Consider the following 21,940-nt stretch of genomic DNA (forward strand, 5'->3'; position numbering starts at 1 on the left):
GTTAAGATGTCAGATTAAAAAAAAAAATCTAAAATATTATCACAATGCGCTAAAAACTCTCTAAAATAGATTTGCGAAATTTTCTGTCTAATTTATAACAGACTATTTTGAAAATATTTAGAGATAAACACAGATAAATAATTTGAAGGTTTTGACATACCTCGCACCAGTAGTCCCACTTTGGGTTTACATTGTTATCTATGGTCTGTGTGCGGAATTCCTGGGCACCCACAGATATCAAGGCGTAAGGGTCGGATTTGCCCTTACCTAGAAAATCAAAGAGATGTATGATTAGATATAAAATATTTTTAAAATACATAGTAAATATTTAAGTTCAACTCAATCGCAAAAAAATTAATCATAATACCAGTTATACCCAGGTCAATCGTGAACTACCCGGTCATTTTAACCTGATCACAAGCCACCAATCTAAGATTCGGTTACTTTTTCAAAAAAGATTTGATCATTTGATCGATGAGCTGTCAGCTCAGTCAGTATCCGTGATGGGTGTGGCGAGCGAAAATAGATGAATAAATTTCGTAGACCGGTTGTCGAATCTCGCGAGAATGTCGCTCGATCTACACAATTTATACATCTATGGTCTAGCTACTGCCAATATTCCCTCAAAGGTGTGCAGGTATGCGTTCACACATCTGTTAAAAATTGTCCGCACATATCTCGAAGAAAGAAACTTATCACCAGATTTTTGTTTTGAAGATACGAGGGTGGGTCAATAAGTCCTTAGAAAAAAGCATTAAAACAGTTTGTATTTTTGTATTTTTTTTTATTTCTCAACATAATCTCCTTGGAGCTCAATACACTTGGTTAGACGTTTCTCAATTTTTTTTAAACCGTCAGAAAAATAAGTTTTCGGAAGGTCCTCAAAATAAGCATTTGTCCGATCGATGACTTCTTCATTTGAAAAAAAACGTTGTCCACTTAGCCATTTTTTTAAGTTTGGGAAAAGGAAAAAGTCACTGGGGGCTAAATCTGGCGAATACGGTGGGTGGTCGACCAATTCGAACTTCAATTCTTCAATTTTAGCCATTGATCGTAAACATGTGTGAACACGGGCAGTGTCCTGATGAAAGACGATTTTTTTCCTGTTTAAATGAGGCCGTTTTTCTTCAATTTTGTTTTTTAGCTGGTCCAATAAAGATGCATAATAATCCCCTGTTATTGTTTTTCCTTTTTCCAAATAGTCAACGAAAATAATTCCACGTGCACCCCAAAATACAGTAGCCATAACCTTACCAGCTGATTTTACGGTTTTCGCCTTCTTTGGACATGGTTCGCCTTTCGCAATCCACTGCTTTGACTGTTCTTTCGTCTCGGGAGTATAGTGGTGTATCCATGTTTCATCTACAGTCACAAAGCGACGAAAAAATTCATCCGGATTGCGTTGCATGAGGGACAACAGGGCTTTAGAGGCCACCACCCTATTGCGTTTATTGTCGACTGTGAGCAAACGCGGCACCCATCTTGCAGAAATTTTTTTCATGCCCAATTTGTCATGTAAAATAGAAATGACGCTACCTTTTGAGATCCCTGTAACCTCAATTATCTCACTCAACTTTAATCTTCGGTCACTTAACACCATATCGTGGATTTTATTGATCATTTCTGGTGTAGTCACCTCTACAGGACGTCCTGAGCGTGGTTCATCCTTTGTTGATGTACGACCACGTTTAAATTCATTTAACCACTTATAAATAGTTGCAAGTGAAGGAGCAGATGTGCCGTGAACTAAATCCAACTCATTTTTTATTTCCTTTGCTGTTAACCCTTTTATATTAAAATGTTTAATAACAGCTCTAAACTCAATTTTCTCCATTTTTGTAAACAAGCAAATTTTTTTTTTTTAAATGTACGAGAAACACACAACAACCCGACCAATCTGCTTGAAACTTCGCAGCATACTGAATCGGTAGTGCCGCTGCATGAAAACAAACCGCTTACAGTACTAGTCGCGCCACCTGTCGGCTTTTCTAAGGACTTATTGACCAACCCTCGTATAAACAAAATTAACCAATATTTTATGATAAGTTCTCAGGGTTTGCAATATAATATGGCACATATTTCGAACAAGCACTTTATGAATTACTTATTCTTTGTTTAAAGTTCTTTATTTGTTTTTTTAATTTATTTTTTTTGATTTTATAGTATAAAAAGAGGTACTTTCTCTTTTTATTGTGACTAATTCATTGATGTGTACCTGAGAATCAATGCATATCTGTCCGAGGCGAAACATAATTTCAAAAAAAAATCATCCGTCTAAGTTTGTTAGTCGTACTCCATTCTTGGGCCAGTTATAATATTTGTCGTTAACTAGTACCAATACCTACTGGACTCCAATATGAAGAAGCATAATCAGATAAGAAAATAGTTTTTTTTATAACCTACGTTAGTTACTGTTAATTTACTATTTCGTGTATAATTTTACTTGATTACGTAATTTTATCTACACATTAATGTGCGTATTTGTGCATTCGTCATTGCGTGTGTGGCCATATCTTGCACAGATATGGCCACACACGCAATGAACAAAATTAGAGGGAACGGTGCCCACTATCTATGTCAAACGTCAATACGGCGCAGGTGGCCGGCAGTCTATCTATGCCATTTTTCCTATGTGTAAAAGAACTCGATCGCTTCGCCAGTGGATCATAATCGCCCCGGTCAATTTAAAATGATCGATTGAACCAGAACTAATATGAGTCGTTTGTTTGTAAAACATGTAAATCTATGTTTTATCCTTACCTAACATTCCAATGTCTTTCTTCATAAGATTTTTAGCCTCCACTACGTGAATTCTCAGCACACCCTAGAAAAGACAATAATAAAATAAAATTTAAAAATTATTATTTTTTTGATAAATTAATGTTTTAAAGACAAGATTTTATTTATGCATAGCACAAAGGATAACAATTATTTTTATAAGCAATAATTGTTCGCCTGAAACACTCATCCACATTGAAAAAATCTCCTGATAAAAAATAATGAGTGATTTAGTGAGAGATTTAGCACTTACAATGCCTTTCTCATATAAAAATAAAGTTGGTTGTTCTCAGGTGAAAAAAATGTAAAAAGCAGTAATTGTTGAATGAAACACTAGCATATATTGAATATTTTCTCGGGTAAGAAATAAGCCCCCATAGCTCAGTGGTCAGAGCTTTCGACCGGAAATCGAATGGACACGGGTTCGAGTCCCGTTGGCGTCATGTATTTTTTATCAGGAGATTTTTTCAATGTGGATGAGTGTTTCAGGCGAACAATTATTGCTTATAAAAAAAAAAAAAAAAAAAAAAAAAAAAAAAAATAAAGTTAGGAGTAGGTTTATAAAGATGGGTACTTATTAGGGGGCTGTAACTGTAACCATTGCAGATACAGTAATCAGGCTCAAGTGTGTAAGTGATATCCACATTACTGTAACTATAACGCCAAGCTGGCGTATCCTCTGTGATCATTTAGAGCTTCAGCAAGTCAGACGAGGTGTCTCTCGCATGGGCAGTGTAATTTTTCATGGACACTTCGTTGGAAAATGATAAACAGCGGCAAAGCTGGTGGAGTCCCAGAATGCATCGGGAAAGACTTCAACAAATCAGTAGTCAATATAAGTTTCATGAGAATGACATACACATGTTGACATGACTTATATTGGTTTCGCTGCATGCCAGGACACTCCCGATTGACGTCCACGAGCGCGCTGCGAGTGCCGTTCCATTTGCGGCAAGAACCGACACCCGTCCTCTCGCAGCTCACGTGTCACGTCCACGCTATGATTTTAAAGTGTTACGGTTACAGTACAGCTCACTAATGAGTACGCGGCTTAACTCACAATCGGATGAAAGAAGTTGGGGGACATCCCAAGAAGAATGGTATGAGTTATTCCAATAAGTTGTGTCATGTTCAGAAGTCGGAAGAATAACAGAAGAGCATGTGTTAAACAATGTCTGATAGTTGAAGAAGCAAGGAGTGAGTGCCAATACAGAGTTGTGTGGAAGTGTACATTATTAAGTGACTAGTTCACTCACCTCTGGTTCTGGCATCTTCAGATCGTACGAAGGTACATCATCGCTCAGCTTGATGGGAAGTTTGTTGGGGAGAACCATCATCGCAGCTACCTGCTCTACGATAACTCGCCTCAGCAGATCACTGAAATAATGTCATCATTGGAATATTATATGAAATAAGGTAATATGTATGAAGTGGAAGAGATCCAGAAGCAGACCGAGGAAGAGTTGGATAGACTGCGCAAAAGTGGATTGGGGCAGGACGGGAATGAATTCTCATGGCATACAGGTTTAAATCGAATGTCAAAAAATTCTAGCTAGGGCAAAATTCACTTAGTGCTTCTAAACTACGTAACCAATTTTGATTATCATTTAAAGATTTTCTTCCAGAAGGTTTTACATATATAAGAGGTGTTATTTTGATATTCAAAGAGCTATCGAGAGATGATTAATCATGTTTTATGGCCGGAATTGGATGGTATTGATCTGGACAATGTTTAATTTCAACAAGACAGCGCTACGTGCCACACAAGCAACGAAACCATTGATCTTTTACGGGAAAAGTTTCCGGATCGTGTTATCTCTCGAAGAGGTGATTACAATTGGCCACCGAGATCTTGTGATTTAACACCTTGCGACTTCTTCCTTTGGGGCCACGTGAAAGAGAAGGTCTACGCCAATAGCCCAGCGTCGATTCAAGACCTCAAAGATGAAATTCGTGAGGCTATCGAGGACATAAGGCAGCCACTTTGCGATTTGGTTATGGAAAATTTCATGAAAAGGATATGGTCCTGTAGGCGTGGTCGTGGTGGTCATTTGACTGATGTTATTTTTCACTATTAACGGCATACCTTCCTCTTTATAATGAAATAAACATTCGATCATTTATATTAAAAAATGGCATTTTTCTTTGAATATCAAAATAACACCTCTTATTGGAAAACCCCAAAGATATTAGAAGAACGAGATGTGCTATGTGCAGTTCATACTGTGTGGAATTGTTTTGCCGAGTGTCGCCGGTTTTGTTCACCAATACTACTGCACACCTTCGCTTACGCTAAGGTATCCGCACTAATACATAGAACAGATTTCTGTGCGTACACGTCCCGATAGTATTCAAAGTACCCTAATTGGGTAGTACTCCGCCTACGGTCCTGCGGCCAACATAGCATATCTCGTTCTTCTAATATCTTTGGAAAACCCTGTAGAAAGTAGAAAAAAAGTCGATGTTTTGTAATCAACTGGTAAAAAATATTTTCAGGCGCTTACAATGCTAACGCTGGCTAAACCTTAGGGGTTAATTAGACAGTTCATACCTGAATCCAGGCATGTCCAAAATATCAGCCACTCCAACCAAATTGAAGTCAATGGTGGGATTGTTGAGGAAGAACACTTGGAGACCTCCCACCAGTGGCATGGTCTTGATTAGGGGCTTCATCACAACACGGAGCATACCGTGAATCTGAAAAACATTTTCATCAAACTTTACAACGCTGGCTGTTTCAATGCAATTTATCCCATCAAGCGAAAGATTTAAACACAATATGTGTTTTATTTAGTCATCATGGATCACATATGCGACAGTTGCATAGTACAGGATCCTATGGTAGATACTCTCAGCATGACTCTCAGTGACATTAAAAACTTAATTGACAGTCCTGCCATCGTTGCCACTATTAAATTTCGTGTGCTGACTAGGAATATAAGACAAAATATAACATTCTTCTGCAATACATACACAACCAAATCAGACACACTCACTGTCAATAGGATGCATGATCTGGGCAACAAGTTTGGGGGCACTATTGATATATTTATTGACTCCATTTAAAGTACTAAGTGTAATATATATCAGCACTTTGTTGAATCCTACAAATTAGAGTAGAGTTGGAAATGTAGTTTTAGTGATTTGTCTTCTATGTAGTACATATTGTTCTAGTTTCTATATTATTTTATGTTACTGTTATATGTTTTACTAATATTGTTTTATATTCAGTTCATCAGTTTACTGTAATATCATGCTTTAAATTTTTTTTGTATAATTTTCGATAGCTCACGAGACATATTTAAAATATTATTTGTTTTTAAAATCCATGTAAATGCCCGGCTGGGCATAAAACCAAACCAAAATAAATTAATAAAGTGTTGAAACTTTTGCGCGTAACACCGTCTGCGTAAAATCTGCAGATAAAGAAGGAATAGGAGATTTATTTATTTTTTTAACGCCCAGAGGGCTTTTACATGGTTGGTAGTATAATTTTAATTTGACAGATACTTTGAAACATAAAAAATAAGAATAAAATTACATTTGATAAAAGCTATGCAACAAGTCATACAAACACAAGAAACAAAAACAGAAAATTACAGCTATTTGTAGGTTTACATGATGTGTTTAGGAGTATTGTTGAAATAAATGTTTTAAATGATCCACAAAACTTGCCAAGTTGGTATTGAATATGTCAACATCACCCAAGTAATGATTTCCCATGGTGTGAAGTATCGGAGAGTGGGCAATGTAGTTACGCTTATGTGTGCTGCTGTAGAATATTGTATTTTGTCGTGTTGTTACTGTGGGTGTATGTATGTTTATAAGTTGCAGGAGTTCACAACAGTCGAATTTAGAGTTAAGTATTTTGAATAAGAACGTTAAATTGTTTATTTTACGTCAATCCATGTACCTTTGAACACCTTAATGTAAATTCCCAAACTCTTTGTTTTTAGTGAGGTGCATTAGATATATTATGTATTTACAATTACTCGTTAGAAATATATTTTGCGAATATCTGCAATAAAATAAAATCTGTGAAATGTACCTACTTAGAAATATGACTTACTCATGTACACATAATCATACAATGTTATAGACATAGACTTAAGATATTTTGATTCGGTGGATCCTGCAGACAAGCTGGCATGTGACAGCTTTGTTGGTCTACCTATTTTGTTAAATAAAAAAAAAATAAAAAAAAAATAAAAAAAAATAAAATAAAAAAATCTTCTAATGTATATATTTTTAGAGTATTTAATAAGAAATTGTATTTTAAGTCTTCGATTTAAATTCAATTAAATTAAATTCTTTATTTTAAGATACGATAAAGGTGAAGGGAGCAAAAACAGCTTAGTACTTTTCAACCTTCCTCATCTTCTTACCATTCCCACTTCCTTCGTCCTCACAACACACAAAAAATTGAGGATGTCAGGCGCGGTAACAACATAAAAAAATAGATTCAGTCCAATATTTTATGACTTCGCATTAAATTATATTGATTCAGTGATTCAATTTTGTGAGACATTCGCCTCAAAAAGGCCCAATAACCTATATCTCCTATTTTTAATACTAAAGAGAAAATAACAAAGCCGTTTCCAAGAAAACACCTTCTTTTAAAGCCCTCTTTTAACACATTGGCCATAATTTTTTTATTTTAAGCTGTTTATCTTTCTGTGGCGGATTACCGTATTTTTTATGATAAGTCCTACAAGCAGAAAAGTATATCATAAATTAAAAAAATGTTACAAGATAAGTTACCGGAAAAAACGGAATTAAAAAACGTTTGACATGATGTTAACCTTAAGAGATTTGTATTTTATGTTTACATGGTGTCTGGTAAATCATAGTACATATGGGAAACTCTTGAAATCTACATCACATTTGAAATCGATTTGGAACTTTTTTGTAATTGGAATTTTGTAGGTCAAATTTGAAAAAAGGTGTTGACAGGGGTTCATCAACTGTTTAATGTCTTTTAAAGGCGTCGAAGCGTGGACCCGGAAAAAGTTTTTTAACCTCTTAAGGACCACGCCCGAGTATACTCGGGCGGCTATTATGTGCCAGAATTCGGAATTCATACTAAAGAAAATTTTTAATTATTTTTTCACACTATGCACCACAACATCAATATTCAGTCCCATTTTGGGCCCGAAATGGCTTTTATATGAGGATATATATTTTGAATTCATTGATAAAAAAAGGTTTTTTTTTCCATTTTTAATTTTTAAATGATTACTGAAGGGGTTAACCCTTTAAATTGCGAAAAATTAGATTAAAATGTGGATTCATCAATTTCCCTCTTGTGGCACTAGTTTCTGGACACCATGTATACATATATTTCTTTAAAGAAATATTTTGCAATATTTTTTACATAAAAACAAAATTCATAAAACATGGTTGACTACATTTACATGATGGATACGGGAAGGAAACATTTCCAGATTACAAATAACCTGATAATATTTGAATTCCTCGTACTAACATCATTATAAGTGGAAATTGTAGCTTGTCCAATGTTGGAGGACTTGAGGAGGCTGCGTAGAGGATTGAAGCATTAGGTTGGAACCCAATGCCTCGGACTACTTGGTCACTAACTGGTTCTACTCACTTGAAAATCCTTGATCCCGCCTTTTATTCCTCCCAGGGTGAAGGAAATATCACAGTCACCTGCGTAGCTGAAAAGATTTCAATTAAAATAATGTATTTATGCGTTTAAACACAATGTTGACAAACTCAAAGTACAAGCAAGAAACCGGAGAATCTATATATCACATACAATATATCACAAAGCATTTTAAACAACAATAAACAGCTGATATTAACCCCCTAGCGACTGACTTTTTTCAAATTATACATAAAAAATTCCAACCTCAATCTCGATTTACTCGGAAACAAAAACTCAAATCAAAAAATTTGTACCACAAAATCTATGAACTCTAAATGTGTTGTAGATTCACAGTTCCATTTAGATTTCCAGTTTTCCGCTTGTACATGGTTTTCCAATAAGAGGTGTTATTTTGAATAGCCCGCTATTTCGGTAGATGTTAATTTTGAAGCTGTTATTTTTTGACATTTGACAAGTAGAAACTACGCCATTAATAAAAATGTAACGATACACCCTTCAACAACGCATTGAAATTATTAAAATTCACTTGAGTGAGTCAAATGCAAATCATCTTGAGTGATGAGGCAAAATTGTTGCATCTGGGGCTCGGAAAACCCAAGAGTTATTGTTGAAAAGCCTTTCTATCCTCAACGTGTGACTGTTTGGTGCGGTTTATGGTCCGGTGGAGTCATTGGACCTTACTTTTTCGAAAATGAGGCTGGAGCAACAGTTACGGTGAATGGATTGAGCTATGGAGAGATGATTAATGATTTTTTATGGCCGGAATTGGATGGTATTGATCTGGACAACGTTTACTTTCAACAAGACGGCGCTACGTGCCACACAAGCAACGAAACCATTGATCTTTTACGATTGAATATCAAAATAACACCTCTTATTGGAAAACCCTGTACTATAAGTTTCCCCAACAGGGGGCTAATATTGACTGTTTAATGTCTATTAAAATTGCAGAAAAAAAAGTAAAAAGTATTTTTTTTAAAAGTCTAAATCTATAGATCGAAAAAAGCCACTTTTTAGGGTTCTATGTGACGCAAATTCACCAGTTTCCGGCTTGTACCACTAGTTTTCAGACGCTGTGTACAAGAGTTTGCAAGGTTGTCCGGTGTCTCTTCGTCATCAAAGATAGTAATGCTTTGTGTTAATTACAGTATATTGACTATTATTACGCTATCACAACATCACAGTAAACAGTAAAAAGCCATCATAAAAAGGCAAAGACATTAAATTTATTATTTGATGGTGTGTACAATACACCTTTTCCTGTCGACAATCTGATTCTATTTTCATAATAACTTTTTTGCAAATTGATAAAAATAGTATATAATCTACCATAAGTAGTTTCCCTACAATAGCTCAGACGCTCGGAGAAACGATTTTTAATGTGCCGCTGTATCCATATGGATACGGCGGCATTCTGTGCTAAAATCTATACTCCACAAATAAAGAGCTACTTTTTGTTTGGATTTTTTCAACAGTTGAAAGGATTAAACTATGAATAAGTCGATAATAACTCAGTAGAATTTATAGCATGTAATACTTACAACAAATCAATGTCCATGATGATTTCATTCCTAGAGAGATTCTTGTCATATACTTTGACCCCTCCAATCCTGGGTGGCTGTAAAAAGAAAAATATACGTTATGAGAAGATGTTTAAGTATACAGAAATAATATAAATAAAGATTCTATTGTATGAAAAATCACAACAGGATGTCAAAAAACTAAACACACTATTGTTTATTAATACAGTCTAGGGCCCTTCTACCACAGGGGTAAGCAAGTATCCAATAATCACATTGTGTACTCTTGTAGCAAAAAAATTGGCGTGCACAGTCCGTACACATCGCTACTGAAATCACAAGACCAGCGCCTCCACCAGTCAATTGTTAAATTCTCGAAACGTCAAAACTAGAATGTTTTCACAACCTCACTAACGACAAAACAGTTGTTGTAGCATTTTGATATCCTATCACTCTTTATTTTGTTTCTAGCATTGATCCAAAGCACACACGACACAAGTGATGCCATGTTTGAAGTCTCAACGAAATGTGTCGGAACAGCCTCGCTCGGCTAATCGCTGGTGGCTTCGCTGACGAGTTTACAAAATGTCGGCTAAACCTCCGCACAGATGTACGAGTGTGGCGGTAGTCACCAAGATACTCGAATCATCGAGTATCAGATTTTAACTTTTTTTTGTATATAGATACAAAATATGGTAAAATAAGTGTAAATATGTTTTTTCTTAATCCTCATAAGTCCTGTACTATGGCGGGCTAAAGTTATTTAATTTCATTTAATTAGGTGCATCTTTTCTGAGTTTTTTCGTTGACCTCTTTCAGCCAATTTTAATTCTTGATTTGTACTCATCAAACATTTCTATTTGTTTTATACCTGGGGGTAGCATGTTGTGGAGTTTTGTTGCTAAATATATGTAGTTTCTTTGTCCGAATATGATTTTATAACTTGGAATGTTGTTTACGTCATTTTGATTCTAGTGAGATGAATAAGCGGTCTTGTAGAGGGTATTTTTGAATAACTTCAATAGTATATTTTTGCCGTAGAATAAAGAGGAAAACCGGAGCTGTAAAGTCGATACAAATTTGAAATTTGGAAACAAATGTCGCCATTGACTTAGTACCTTTTGGTTCTAGACCATTTAGCACACGCTCTGTCCCTTTTACAGTGGCCTGACATTGTTTATCGCCTGACATTAGATCGACAGCTCATCTGAGTTCGGAACAAAACTAAATACTCAGCTTTTCAAATTATCGTATCCAGAATAATAACCATATTTCTTCAGTTGCATTTTCATTGCTCAGTCCAAGAGATGTATTTACTTTATCCTTGACTACCCACTTTAATATTATAACAATTTACTATTCGTAAACATTTTTTTTATCTTACCCACTAAAATAAGTATTTTAGTCATTAATCTCTAGTTTTAAGCCATGGGTTAGTCATATCATAGCAGTATTGTGTAAATACCAACTCGGTCATAAAAATATATATCGTTTTAAGTTTAAGTTATTGATCTTAGTTATAAGCCGCTAGTAATATAAATAAATCGAAGTTAAAACTTTAAGGATGGGTTTTTCCACAGAATTTGAACAATACATCAAATTTCAATGTTGATTTTTAAGTTTTTTTTTTTTTTTTTTTTTCAGGCGAAATGTATAAATTAAGTTGTAAAGCGCTATTGAGGTGATTTTCTCTCGATAACGGCACTATAGAAATGATTATTATTATCCCATTTGAATTTCATAATCATGGTGAAATACAGTGTTGCATTGGAAATTTTATCCATATACATATTTGGTTCACGAAACATCCATGTGGCATTTCTTGTGTTCTTCTCTATTCTATGTTTTCAGCATATATTTTTTGTACCTTTGGTACATCAAAACTCTTGATAATTTCTATTAAATATTGTATTTCCCTGTTGTAGAAGAGCCTTAATCAGTGATAGAGGGCCACTGTATTGATGATAACTTACAATAGTTCCCAGGATCATCCTCTCGAACTTGAATCCGTTAAGCTTGTAGGCCGCCAGACTCTTGCACACGTTGGGCTCGATGCTCTCTTTTATAATCTCCCGGGCGAAGTGGTTCACGTTGGGCCACACCTGCACGAGGATCTGAAGAAAATTACAACAAAAATTTATTATTATACTTACCCTAAAGAAGAAAATCCGTTTGCTCGAGTCAGAACAAAATTTTTGGACAGTAAAATCGTTGAACTATGATGTTACAGAGCGTAGGCTCTTTGGCTTCTGGCACAGAAGTTATGGATTAGAAACATGTATAAATATATTTTACATACAAGTATAATATAGCTCCATTATTTGGGCCCCTTCTGAGCAAAACCATATTCTCGAAATAGAAAAAGTACAAAAGAGATTCATGCGTTACCTTTATATGAGGGAATATATGTACTACCCTTTCCTGTATCCATCCTTATTCTTAGCAGGAATGCTCGATCTTAATACATTAGAAGCCCGCCGAAAAATATTTTTAGGAAAACATTTTTTTAAGATAATCTCTGGAACTATACATAATCCACCTATTTTGAAAGAGATTAACTTATATGTCCCAGACAAGTATACTCGTGGAAGGTCCCATACCCTTTTTATGCTCCAAAAGTGAGGACTTCTGCCTATCAGAACGCCCCAGTCAACAGAGCGACTGAACTGCTCAACGAGTCTGCATTGACCATCGACATTTTTAACGTAACCTACAGGCAGTTTAACAATTATCTTTTGACGTATGTCACAAAGTAGTGAAACTGACCTTTTTATGTGTTTTGCTATACTTTTTGTCTAATTTGTAATCTTCTCCATAATGTATTGGTGAATAACCGTTTTACGGAGAACATGAAAAATAAATAAATAAATAAATAAATAATATATTATAATACAATACACTCTCGGTAATACGTCGATTATCCGACAACTAGTACAATCCGCTGTTATTTTTACTAGTTGAAAGCACAAAATCAAGTTCTATAATTCGCCGGTATTCGTAAGTTATTTCTGTTTGTTTCATTCACGTTTTTGCAAAGTGCTTGTAAAAGTTTATTACACTGTCTTACTATTTTTGAACAGTAAATACATACCATACTTGAAAATTGATGGTATCCAAAATTAAGACTAATTGTGTTTGCCGTTAAAATTGTGCATTTATTTAATAATCCCGTTAAATACAACACCTCTTTAAAGCAAAAAATAAAATTTTACGAAAGATCGATAGTAGTGTTTGTTTGTTTTTACGAAATTTTTAACATACCCATTTTGTATAGATGTACTATAATCCACAGCTTTCACTAATCAGACCTGGTTTTCGAGACGACAGATTAGTGAGAGAGTAGTGATAAATACCCTAAGTATAGCCCAGAACAACATTGCATAACCAGGTACTTCCCAACCTTTCTCATCTCCATCTCCTCCCCTTCCCACTTCCTTTAGTCTCATCACATCCCCCGAATTGATGATGCGATAGTCCCACTGGCTTTAAGCAGTTGTTTGTTTGCTTAAACATATATACAGATTCAAATACTCTGAAGTCACAACAGTTACATGTTGGCAAAAATGATTTTTCAGGCATATTTTCCAATTTTTTAAAGAATATTTCATGTTTTTTGTTGCATAAATCTGTTCCCAAGTAATAACGATACATTACGTCTTAATATTAGCGATCATAAGTCAAATTAGTTATTCTTAAATCTCTTTTAAACTAAGCAAACATTTGAAATTGTTTACATCTGCCAAACTCTTAACTAAACTAAATTAAATTAATGGGCGCTGTAAATACATTAAAATTCCTAACACACTTTTATATATTACTTTTTTATTATCATATACAGATATACAGGGTTGTCCAATAAGAGGTGTTATTTTGATATTCAATCGTAAAAGATCAATGGTTTCGTTGCTTGTGTGGCACGTAGCGCTGTCTTGTTGAAAGTAAACGTTGTCCAGATCAATACCATCCAATTCCGGCCATAAAAAATCATTAATCATCTCTCGATAGCGCAATCCATTCACCGTAACTGTTGCTCCAGCCTCATTTTCGAAAAAGGTCCAATGACTCCGCCGGACCATAAACCGCACCAAACAGTCACACGTTGAGGATAGAGAAGGTTTTCAAAAATAACTCTTGGGTTTTCCGAGCCACAGATGCGACAATTTTGCTTGTTGACGAAGCCACCGAGGTGGAAATGGGCCTCATCACTCAAGATGATTTGCATTTGATTCACTCAAGTGAATTTTAATAATTTCAATGCGTTGTTGAAGCGTGTAACGTTCCATTTTTATTAATGGCGTAGTTTCTACTTGTCAAATGTCAAAAAATGATAGCTTCAAAAGTAACATCTACCGAAATTGCGGGCTATTCAAAATAACACCTCTTATTGGAAAACTCTGTATATACATACTCTTAATATAGCCCGACTCAAGTAAATATCAATCTTTAATTAAAAAGAACAGTCAATTTTTTTTTTTAAATACATGTAGGTATCTAAATTTCTATTTTGTTTTGTGAATGAATGCAAATCTCGGAAGCAGAAATTAACCCACTTCCCGAGATCCAAGGTTGACTCCAGTCCCCGGGGAGAAAGGTTCAATCCTCAGTCAAACCAAAAAAAGTAACTATTTTTTTTTTAAATTGGCTACTAACCGTCCCAAGAGATGGCGCAACTAGGTCGAAAATTGAAAATAGATGTATTACAGTAGAGAAACTTTGTTTTTTTTGGGGCTGATTTTTTTCTTTCTGAGAATATTGTAATTCCTCCTACTACCATCATTATAAGCGTAAAGTGTTGCTTGTGCAATGATGAAGAACTTAGCTAGCAGAGGATTGAACCTGCGACGCCTGGATAGCAACCTGACACAAGCTCACGCCGTGTTTGGTGACCACATAACTCTTCCCGCCATCTTTCTCTTCCCATTTTCTTCTCCACACTTCCTTAAGCCACGCATTTAATCAATTAATTGAAAATTTTGTACAGTGAAACTTTTGTTAAATTCAAATTATTGATTCAGAAGCAGCTAATGACATTGTCAAATTAATCAAATTATAGGACAATCATTTTGACAGCAAAGGTTACACAAATCAACTATTCAAACAATCAAGCAAATTATCTAGCATTAAAAATAGATTGGGAGTCCGAACACGTTAAATATTAAAACACCTGCGTAAATTTTATTTGTTTTTCATAAATGGTTCGATGGGATAATATTTACTAAACAATCTATCAAATAAAACAGAAAGAAATAAATTTTGGACATTATCCAACAGAATATGATATACATCAATTATTTTGATAACTGTTTTACATTTTAGATAGACAGTTTCTGATTCAATGATTTGGCTTCACATCAAAAAGCAACAGCTGTTTGTCAATATTTTCAATATTTAATTTGAATCAGGGATTTTACGTGTGCTGCTAGTTCCCGGATTATAAATAACCTGGCAATATTTGAAAAACTCCTTCTACCATCATTATAAGCGGAAAATGTTGCTTTTGCAATGATGGAGGACTTAGATAGTAGAGGAATCGAACCCACGATTTGTGGGTGGGGAACCCGATGCATTTGTTAACTCGGAAACTAACTGCTGAAAATGCGAGAAGACCTCGAAAGAAAGAGAAAACCTAGATCTTTACCAAGTGTCTTTTATCCCTGTTAACCTTACCTAAATATTGTATTATGCTTTGTTAACCTCTTGAATGTCCGAGTAGGAAAATTAGTAGTAAAAAAAAAAACCACAACTGACAGGCGAAAATTAGGAGAACTGCGCGAAAATTACCTTGACGAGTTTTGTTCAAATATCGGGATAAAAGCAACAATTTATTTTCACTGCGATTGTTTTCTGTTTACCAGATAAATATATATCTTACTATCGATAATATATTTCTTTTTTATATCATGAGACGTTTTCCCAAAATAGATAATTTTATCTATAAAAAAATATATTTCTTTTTTATTTATAATAACCGGTTATAATATACCGTTATTTATAACGACCGGTCGGTGGCCGAGTTGACATCGCGTTTGGGTCCCACCCAAGCGTAGTGTGTTCAATTCCTCGGCTGGCTAAGTCCTCCATCACAACACAAGCAATATTTTCCGCTTTCTGTGGTGGTAGTAGGAGATTTTCAAATATTGTCAGGTTATTTGTAACCCGGGAATGTTTGTCTTTCTTTAAAAAAAAAAAAAAAAAATTATAAATATATAAGCTGGTTTTATTATTTCTACATAAACATGAATACATACCCCACATGATAAACAAAAATCAAAAGGTGTTTTCAAAGAAATAAAACCTTTATACTCCTTTGAAAACTTTACTATTTTCATTTTTGGGATGCCATAGAACGTAAATGAATTGTGACATGCACAGATAAAATGTTTTCTAGACAGAAAGTAACAAATACAGTGTTATTAATTCTTTCATTTTGATTTTGAACTCTATATAGTTTTCAAAGCGTAAAGGATAAAATCGCAGTGCTAAAAATTTCATCCCGTATTATTAAAAAATTAGTCAACTGGTTAGATCTAATAGGAAACATCCATAAATCTTTTACTTTAAATTTGGTACAAATTTAATACACATTGGTTTAAAATTTAAATGCCAATATTACTAATAATCTTATTTTATTCCAGAAATTTGGCTATCCTAACAGTTTCAGCAAGAAGTAGAATGATAAATAAAAAAAATATGCTTACTCTGTTCAACCATTCTGCGCGTTCAATGTCTGGGAAAAACACCTGAAAAAAAATTTAAATATTACAATAATGACAAAGAAAAAGGGATATTATCACATCCCTGCCTGCAAAAATCAAGAAAAATACCTAAACTAAACACACCCTCAATTACTGCGTTCCTACACCAGCTCTGGCATCTTCTGTGGCATTTTATAAACGACAGTTTTGGACGTTTAATTTAACCATCCACGACAAGGCGACTCGTAAATCCACATGTTACATGTGGCATGGGACAATCGAATTGCTTCATGTTTATACAAACATCTGTTTTACTTGCCTGCAACTGTCCGCAGAGCAATATTATAATCTGACACATGTGGGGGTCAGAATGAGAACTCACACGTAGCGGAAATGTTAACTGCAATACTACAGAGACATCCGATTAAGGCAATCGAAGACGGCAGGTTCGATTCCCGTCGGCGGCATCAATTTTTCTTGGAAGATTTTATCAATTTATATAGGTATTTCAGGCTAATAAAGTGGTATTAAAAACAAAGTTATTTTATTTTAATTATTATAATTATGTATATCCACAAAGTGTTTGCTACATGTGAAAATTTATTAATTATTGTATATAATAATTTGTTATCCTTTGTGCTTTGAATAAAAACCTTGTATTGTAAACATAAGTTTAACTAACTAACCATCACACCGTTTCAGGGGTAGGCAGAGAGGACGGACCGCCAAACAACTCAGTCTTGGCACACACTCCTTGCCTCATTCACATTCATACATCGAATAAGTTTATCTTATTCGTTTCTCATAAGTTCTCGTATTCTCATAAGTTTATCTTTTCAAAATAATAATTATATGTATTTGTATAATTTGTATAGCACTTTTTTTTGCTTCTAATGTATACTTTATCTACGAATCAAGTGGCTATGAGGTTATTAACAAAAAAACGCTATATAAATGACTGATTTACTATTGATAATTACATAAGATAAGAGGTTTGTCAACAGCGGCAAGTTACATACATATATATAACATTGTGAGTTTGTTAACATGTAAATTATATCTGCAGGAAGTAACATAATATTATGTAGTTTTAGATTAGATTAGAAATGTTATCATTTCGGATATAATAAACTGCACTCATAAATTAAGGAAAACCATTGTTACAATACTACAATAAATAGCTACATTACTTGAGAGTGTGATAAAATGAAACATAATACAGGGTTTTCCAATAAGAGGTGTTATTTTGATATTCAATCGTAAAAGATCAATGGTTTCGTTGCTTGTGTGGCACGTCGCGCCGTCTTGTTGGAAGTAAACGTTGTCCAGATCAATACCATCCAATTCCGGCCATAAAAAATCATTAATCATCTCTCGATAGCGCAATCCATTCACCGTATCTGTTAACTGTTGCTCCAGCCTCATTTTCGAAAAAGTAAGATCCAATGACTCCGCCGGACCATAAACCGCACCAAACAGTCACACGTTGAGGATAGAGAGGCTTTTCAACAATAACTCTTGGGTTTTCCGAGCCCCAGATGCGACAATTTTGCTTGTTGACGAAGCCACCGGGGTGGAAATGGGCCTCATCACTCAAGATGATTTGCATTTGATTCACTCAAGTGAATTTTAATAATTTCAATGCGTTGTTGAAGCGTGTATCGTTCCATTTTTATTAATGGCGTAGTTTCTACTTGTCAAGTGTCAAAAAATGACAGCTTCCAAAGTAACATCTACCGAAATCGCGGGCTATTCAAAATAACACCTCTTATTGGAAAACCCTGTATACATTTACCTACATAGGTATATCGCGTTATTGCGCTTGCAAGACTGGGCTATGTGAATTTTACCAAATTTTACAGAGGAAGCAAAAAACGTTTTGTTTACAAACGAGTTAACTTTTAATGAGTAATGTGCGATAATTGTTAAATTTATACACTAGCCGAGTTTGAGCATGAATCCTTGATTTGAAAAAAAAATTGGTGTAAAAAAAATTTTTGCTGAAATCTTCCACATTGTAAATCTTGCTGTTTTTGTAAGCGCAACGACGATATGCATGATAATTAACACATACTATATTTGTGACCCATTCCAGAGTGGTAGATACTCTCAGTATCGCCCTGGTGAAAGACCAATATTAATAATTGAAAGGTTGCTTGAAGTGGCTTTAGCTATGTTTGGTGACCAGATCTGAACATTCAGATACTAATAATCTTTCTTTCCCCATCTCCTTCCCCTCTCCACATCCTTTGACCTCACAACATATCCCAACCGTAGATGCCATAAACCTGGTGATTTTGAGCAGTTGAAACTCTTGTGGGATATTAATTTTTACACATAATTTCAACAAATATATTCACACCGATATCTACAATCAATTTATTTTAATTTTCATTTGTAAGGAAACTGGTTTTGCTGCCAATACGAATTTTAATGTTCTTTTCGTATCGAGGGGGAACTTCAATATTCTCTTGATAACTTTCCACTATAATAAATATTAGAGATGTGCCGATTATGACTTTCGCCGACTAGCCGACTAGCCGATTAGTCGTTTGTAATAAGACCGACTAATCGGCCGACTAGTCGGCTAAGCCGATTACGGTTTCGGGGATAGTTCTAGGTACCCTGAAATGTCGCGCATGGCCAAAGTGTACCTCTGCTGTCCCGCAAGTTCTGTTTACAGTGAGAAGCTTTTCTCAGAGGCCGGAAACATATATGAAACAAAAAGAAATCGATTGCTACCAGAAAGGGCAGAAGCTTTAGTCTTCGTACATCATAATTTACCCTTAATTAAAAAATATAAGTAAGTTATAAAAAATATAAGGAGATTATGATATTTTTGGTTGTCACAATTGTGACTTTGATTTGATTAGATTATGTAGGTATGGTTATAAGAAATATGTTTTTTTCATTTTTTTTTGTTTTTATCAAACCATTCATGTTTAGAATTTTTGGATATATATATATAATATATACATATATTACTGTGCATCTTGTACATACAATCTTGATTTAATACATATAACTGAGTTTGTTAATTTAAAAAATCTACTTTTTATTTTAATAATAAGAAATACTTATAAATGTTCATTGAAGATAAGAAGATATTATGTTGTTTTTTATGTTAATTAGGATAGATACTAATTTTGTTCAATAAATGTCATAATTATGTTTTCTTTACAAGCAAGTAATTTTAAAAAGTGATTACCAAAGGAAAGATTGCTTTACATTTTTTAATGTATAAGACTGATTATAAAAAGAAAATATATATAATCAAGGTTTTTATTTCATGTAGTTCCCCCGCATTCATATTATTGAGAAATACATACAACGTAAGAAGCCGGATAGTCGGCGCTCTTTACCGACTAGTCGGAACATCTCTAATAAATATACATAATAGGCAGAAAACACGGCTAACTTTTCCGATATATAGCCACTTTTCATCGGTTCGACTACTGAATGTTAAACTCAGACTTTATAAATAAATAAATCATTAAATCATAAATCAGAAATAATACGTTATCCTATGGATAGTGCTTAGCAAGAGTAAAATATCTCCCTGAGTATTATTAAACCAATTTAAAACTTTATACCAATTGTTCCAATTTTAAATGGATTTAAAAATACTCATTACAATGGAATACCACTAAACATTAACAGATTCAAAAATGGAAATTATTTTTATCTATGTTTTGTCTATTGCACATATATTTTATAATTTTAGTTTTTCAATTTTTACACTGAAAGTATAATTACAATAATATCACACACATGGGTTATAACTCCGATAGAAAATTGGAACCGAAATATTGTGACGTCATATGATTGCCTAACTATATCCACCAATGAAAAACTCTGAAGTCTATGGAATAAGCTTTCAGAGTATAAGATAATAAGTAGGTTCCCAATGAGAATTTTACTGTCTATATATTGGGACATCTATGGATTTTTAGGACCAATTTGTTTCATACAAAAAGCCCGAAGATATGAATCTAAAAGTGGTTTAATCGAAGAGTGGTTTATTTATTATCACATATATGTTATTGTTCACCCTATAACGGGTATACAATCTCTCTGGCATTGTTAGGTCGATCTCGGAGTTCAAAACACATAAAAAAACAAACAAATGTAAATTTATAAATGAGTAACTTTATAATTTGAAATATCTACCATCTGATTTTTCTTCACATCATACAAAGTCAAGCTTCAGTTGATGTAAATAAAGAATTTGATTATAAGGTTATATTGGGAATGGGCCAGGACATAAAAACTTTTTGCTTTGAAGAATTTTATACAATCTCAATCTTGGATATTTAAGTCTTTGATTCAGTGACTTAACAAATTTATTTTGAAAAATATAAGACATGAATCATGCTTTCTGGTAAATGGATTAACGATTTTCTGCATTATATTAACTAAACGCTATTTGTTTATCACACCCAAATGATGGCCTCCATGGTCGAAGGGTAACGCTCTCGACTGGAGGTCGCGGGTTCAAATCCCGGCGTGGGCAAGTAAATTTTAATTGATTAATTTGTATTATTTCACAAATTATTCATTTAAAATAATATATAGTATATTTGCGGCATGTCCCAGAGTGGAAGATACTCTCAGTATCACCCTGGTGTAAGACAACAATTCAGAATTGAACGTTGCTTGAAATGGCTTTGGTAGTGTTTGGTGACCAGTTCTGAATAACCAGGTACTTCCCTACATTCCTCTTTCCAATCTCCTTCCCCTCCCCACTACCTTCAGCCTGGCGCCACTTGCCACGTTATTTACATTGACAGCATTAACAAGCACATATATACATAAAGACAACTCACCCAAGCAGGGAGTTCGTCCACTCTGGCCAGCACGACATCCTTCTCGGAGGCCATGGCAGACGCCTTGGCAATGGTCCGACGCAGGTCGCTCTCCTTGCGCCACTTGTCCCGCAGCACCGATAGCACCAGCGGGCCCAGGAACCACGCCACCGACCAGTGCATGTAGCCCACCAGATAGATGGTTCCCACAATGCATACCTGAAATACAAATAATGTTAGATATTTCACATTAAGCTATTAAAATAAATCTACCATTGTAGGGGTGTGCCATCTCGGGAGACTTTGCAGCTGTTAGGAGTTAACCTTTAGGAGAGTTTGGCCGTACTGTGTACATATGTAAAAAAAAATATGGGCAAAGGAATATGGACATACACCGTACGGTGGTATTTGTAGGAATCCTCCTAATAATAATATTGATATATATTTTATTTTTAGTATATTTTTATTTTTAAATATTTATGCTGAGGGATCAGTAGGATTTATAGGCCCTGT

At 34.5% G+C, this 21,940-nt stretch overlaps 1 protein-coding gene across 1 annotated transcript in view; it reads right to left on the bottom strand.

Moving 5' to 3' along the window:
- Esyt2 (extended synaptotagmin-like protein 2) overlaps nt 1–21,940 on the bottom strand; it is a 78,419-nt gene that overhangs the window by 43,241 nt on the left and 13,238 nt on the right. Inside the window, exons 3-11 of the mRNA XM_089647202.1 lie at nt 21,449–21,646; nt 16,626–16,667; nt 11,901–12,041; nt 9,949–10,025; nt 8,390–8,456; nt 5,330–5,475; nt 4,035–4,155; nt 2,761–2,824; nt 161–267 (exon numbers count right to left, since the gene is read on the bottom strand). Coding sequence (XP_089503328.1) covers nt 161–267; nt 2,761–2,824; nt 4,035–4,155; nt 5,330–5,475; nt 8,390–8,456; nt 9,949–10,025; nt 11,901–12,041; nt 16,626–16,667; nt 21,449–21,646 — 963 coding nt within the window. The remainder of the gene's footprint in view (nt 1–160; nt 268–2,760; nt 2,825–4,034; nt 4,156–5,329; nt 5,476–8,389; nt 8,457–9,948; nt 10,026–11,900; nt 12,042–16,625; nt 16,668–21,448; nt 21,647–21,940) is intronic.

The sequence above is a fragment of the Hesperophylax consimilis genome, chromosome 26 (assembly GCF_061612785.1).
Source record: "Hesperophylax consimilis isolate HC1 chromosome 26, BYU_Hcon_1.0, whole genome shotgun sequence".
In the NCBI taxonomy this organism is placed as follows: Eukaryota; Metazoa; Arthropoda; class Insecta; order Trichoptera; family Limnephilidae; genus Hesperophylax; species Hesperophylax consimilis.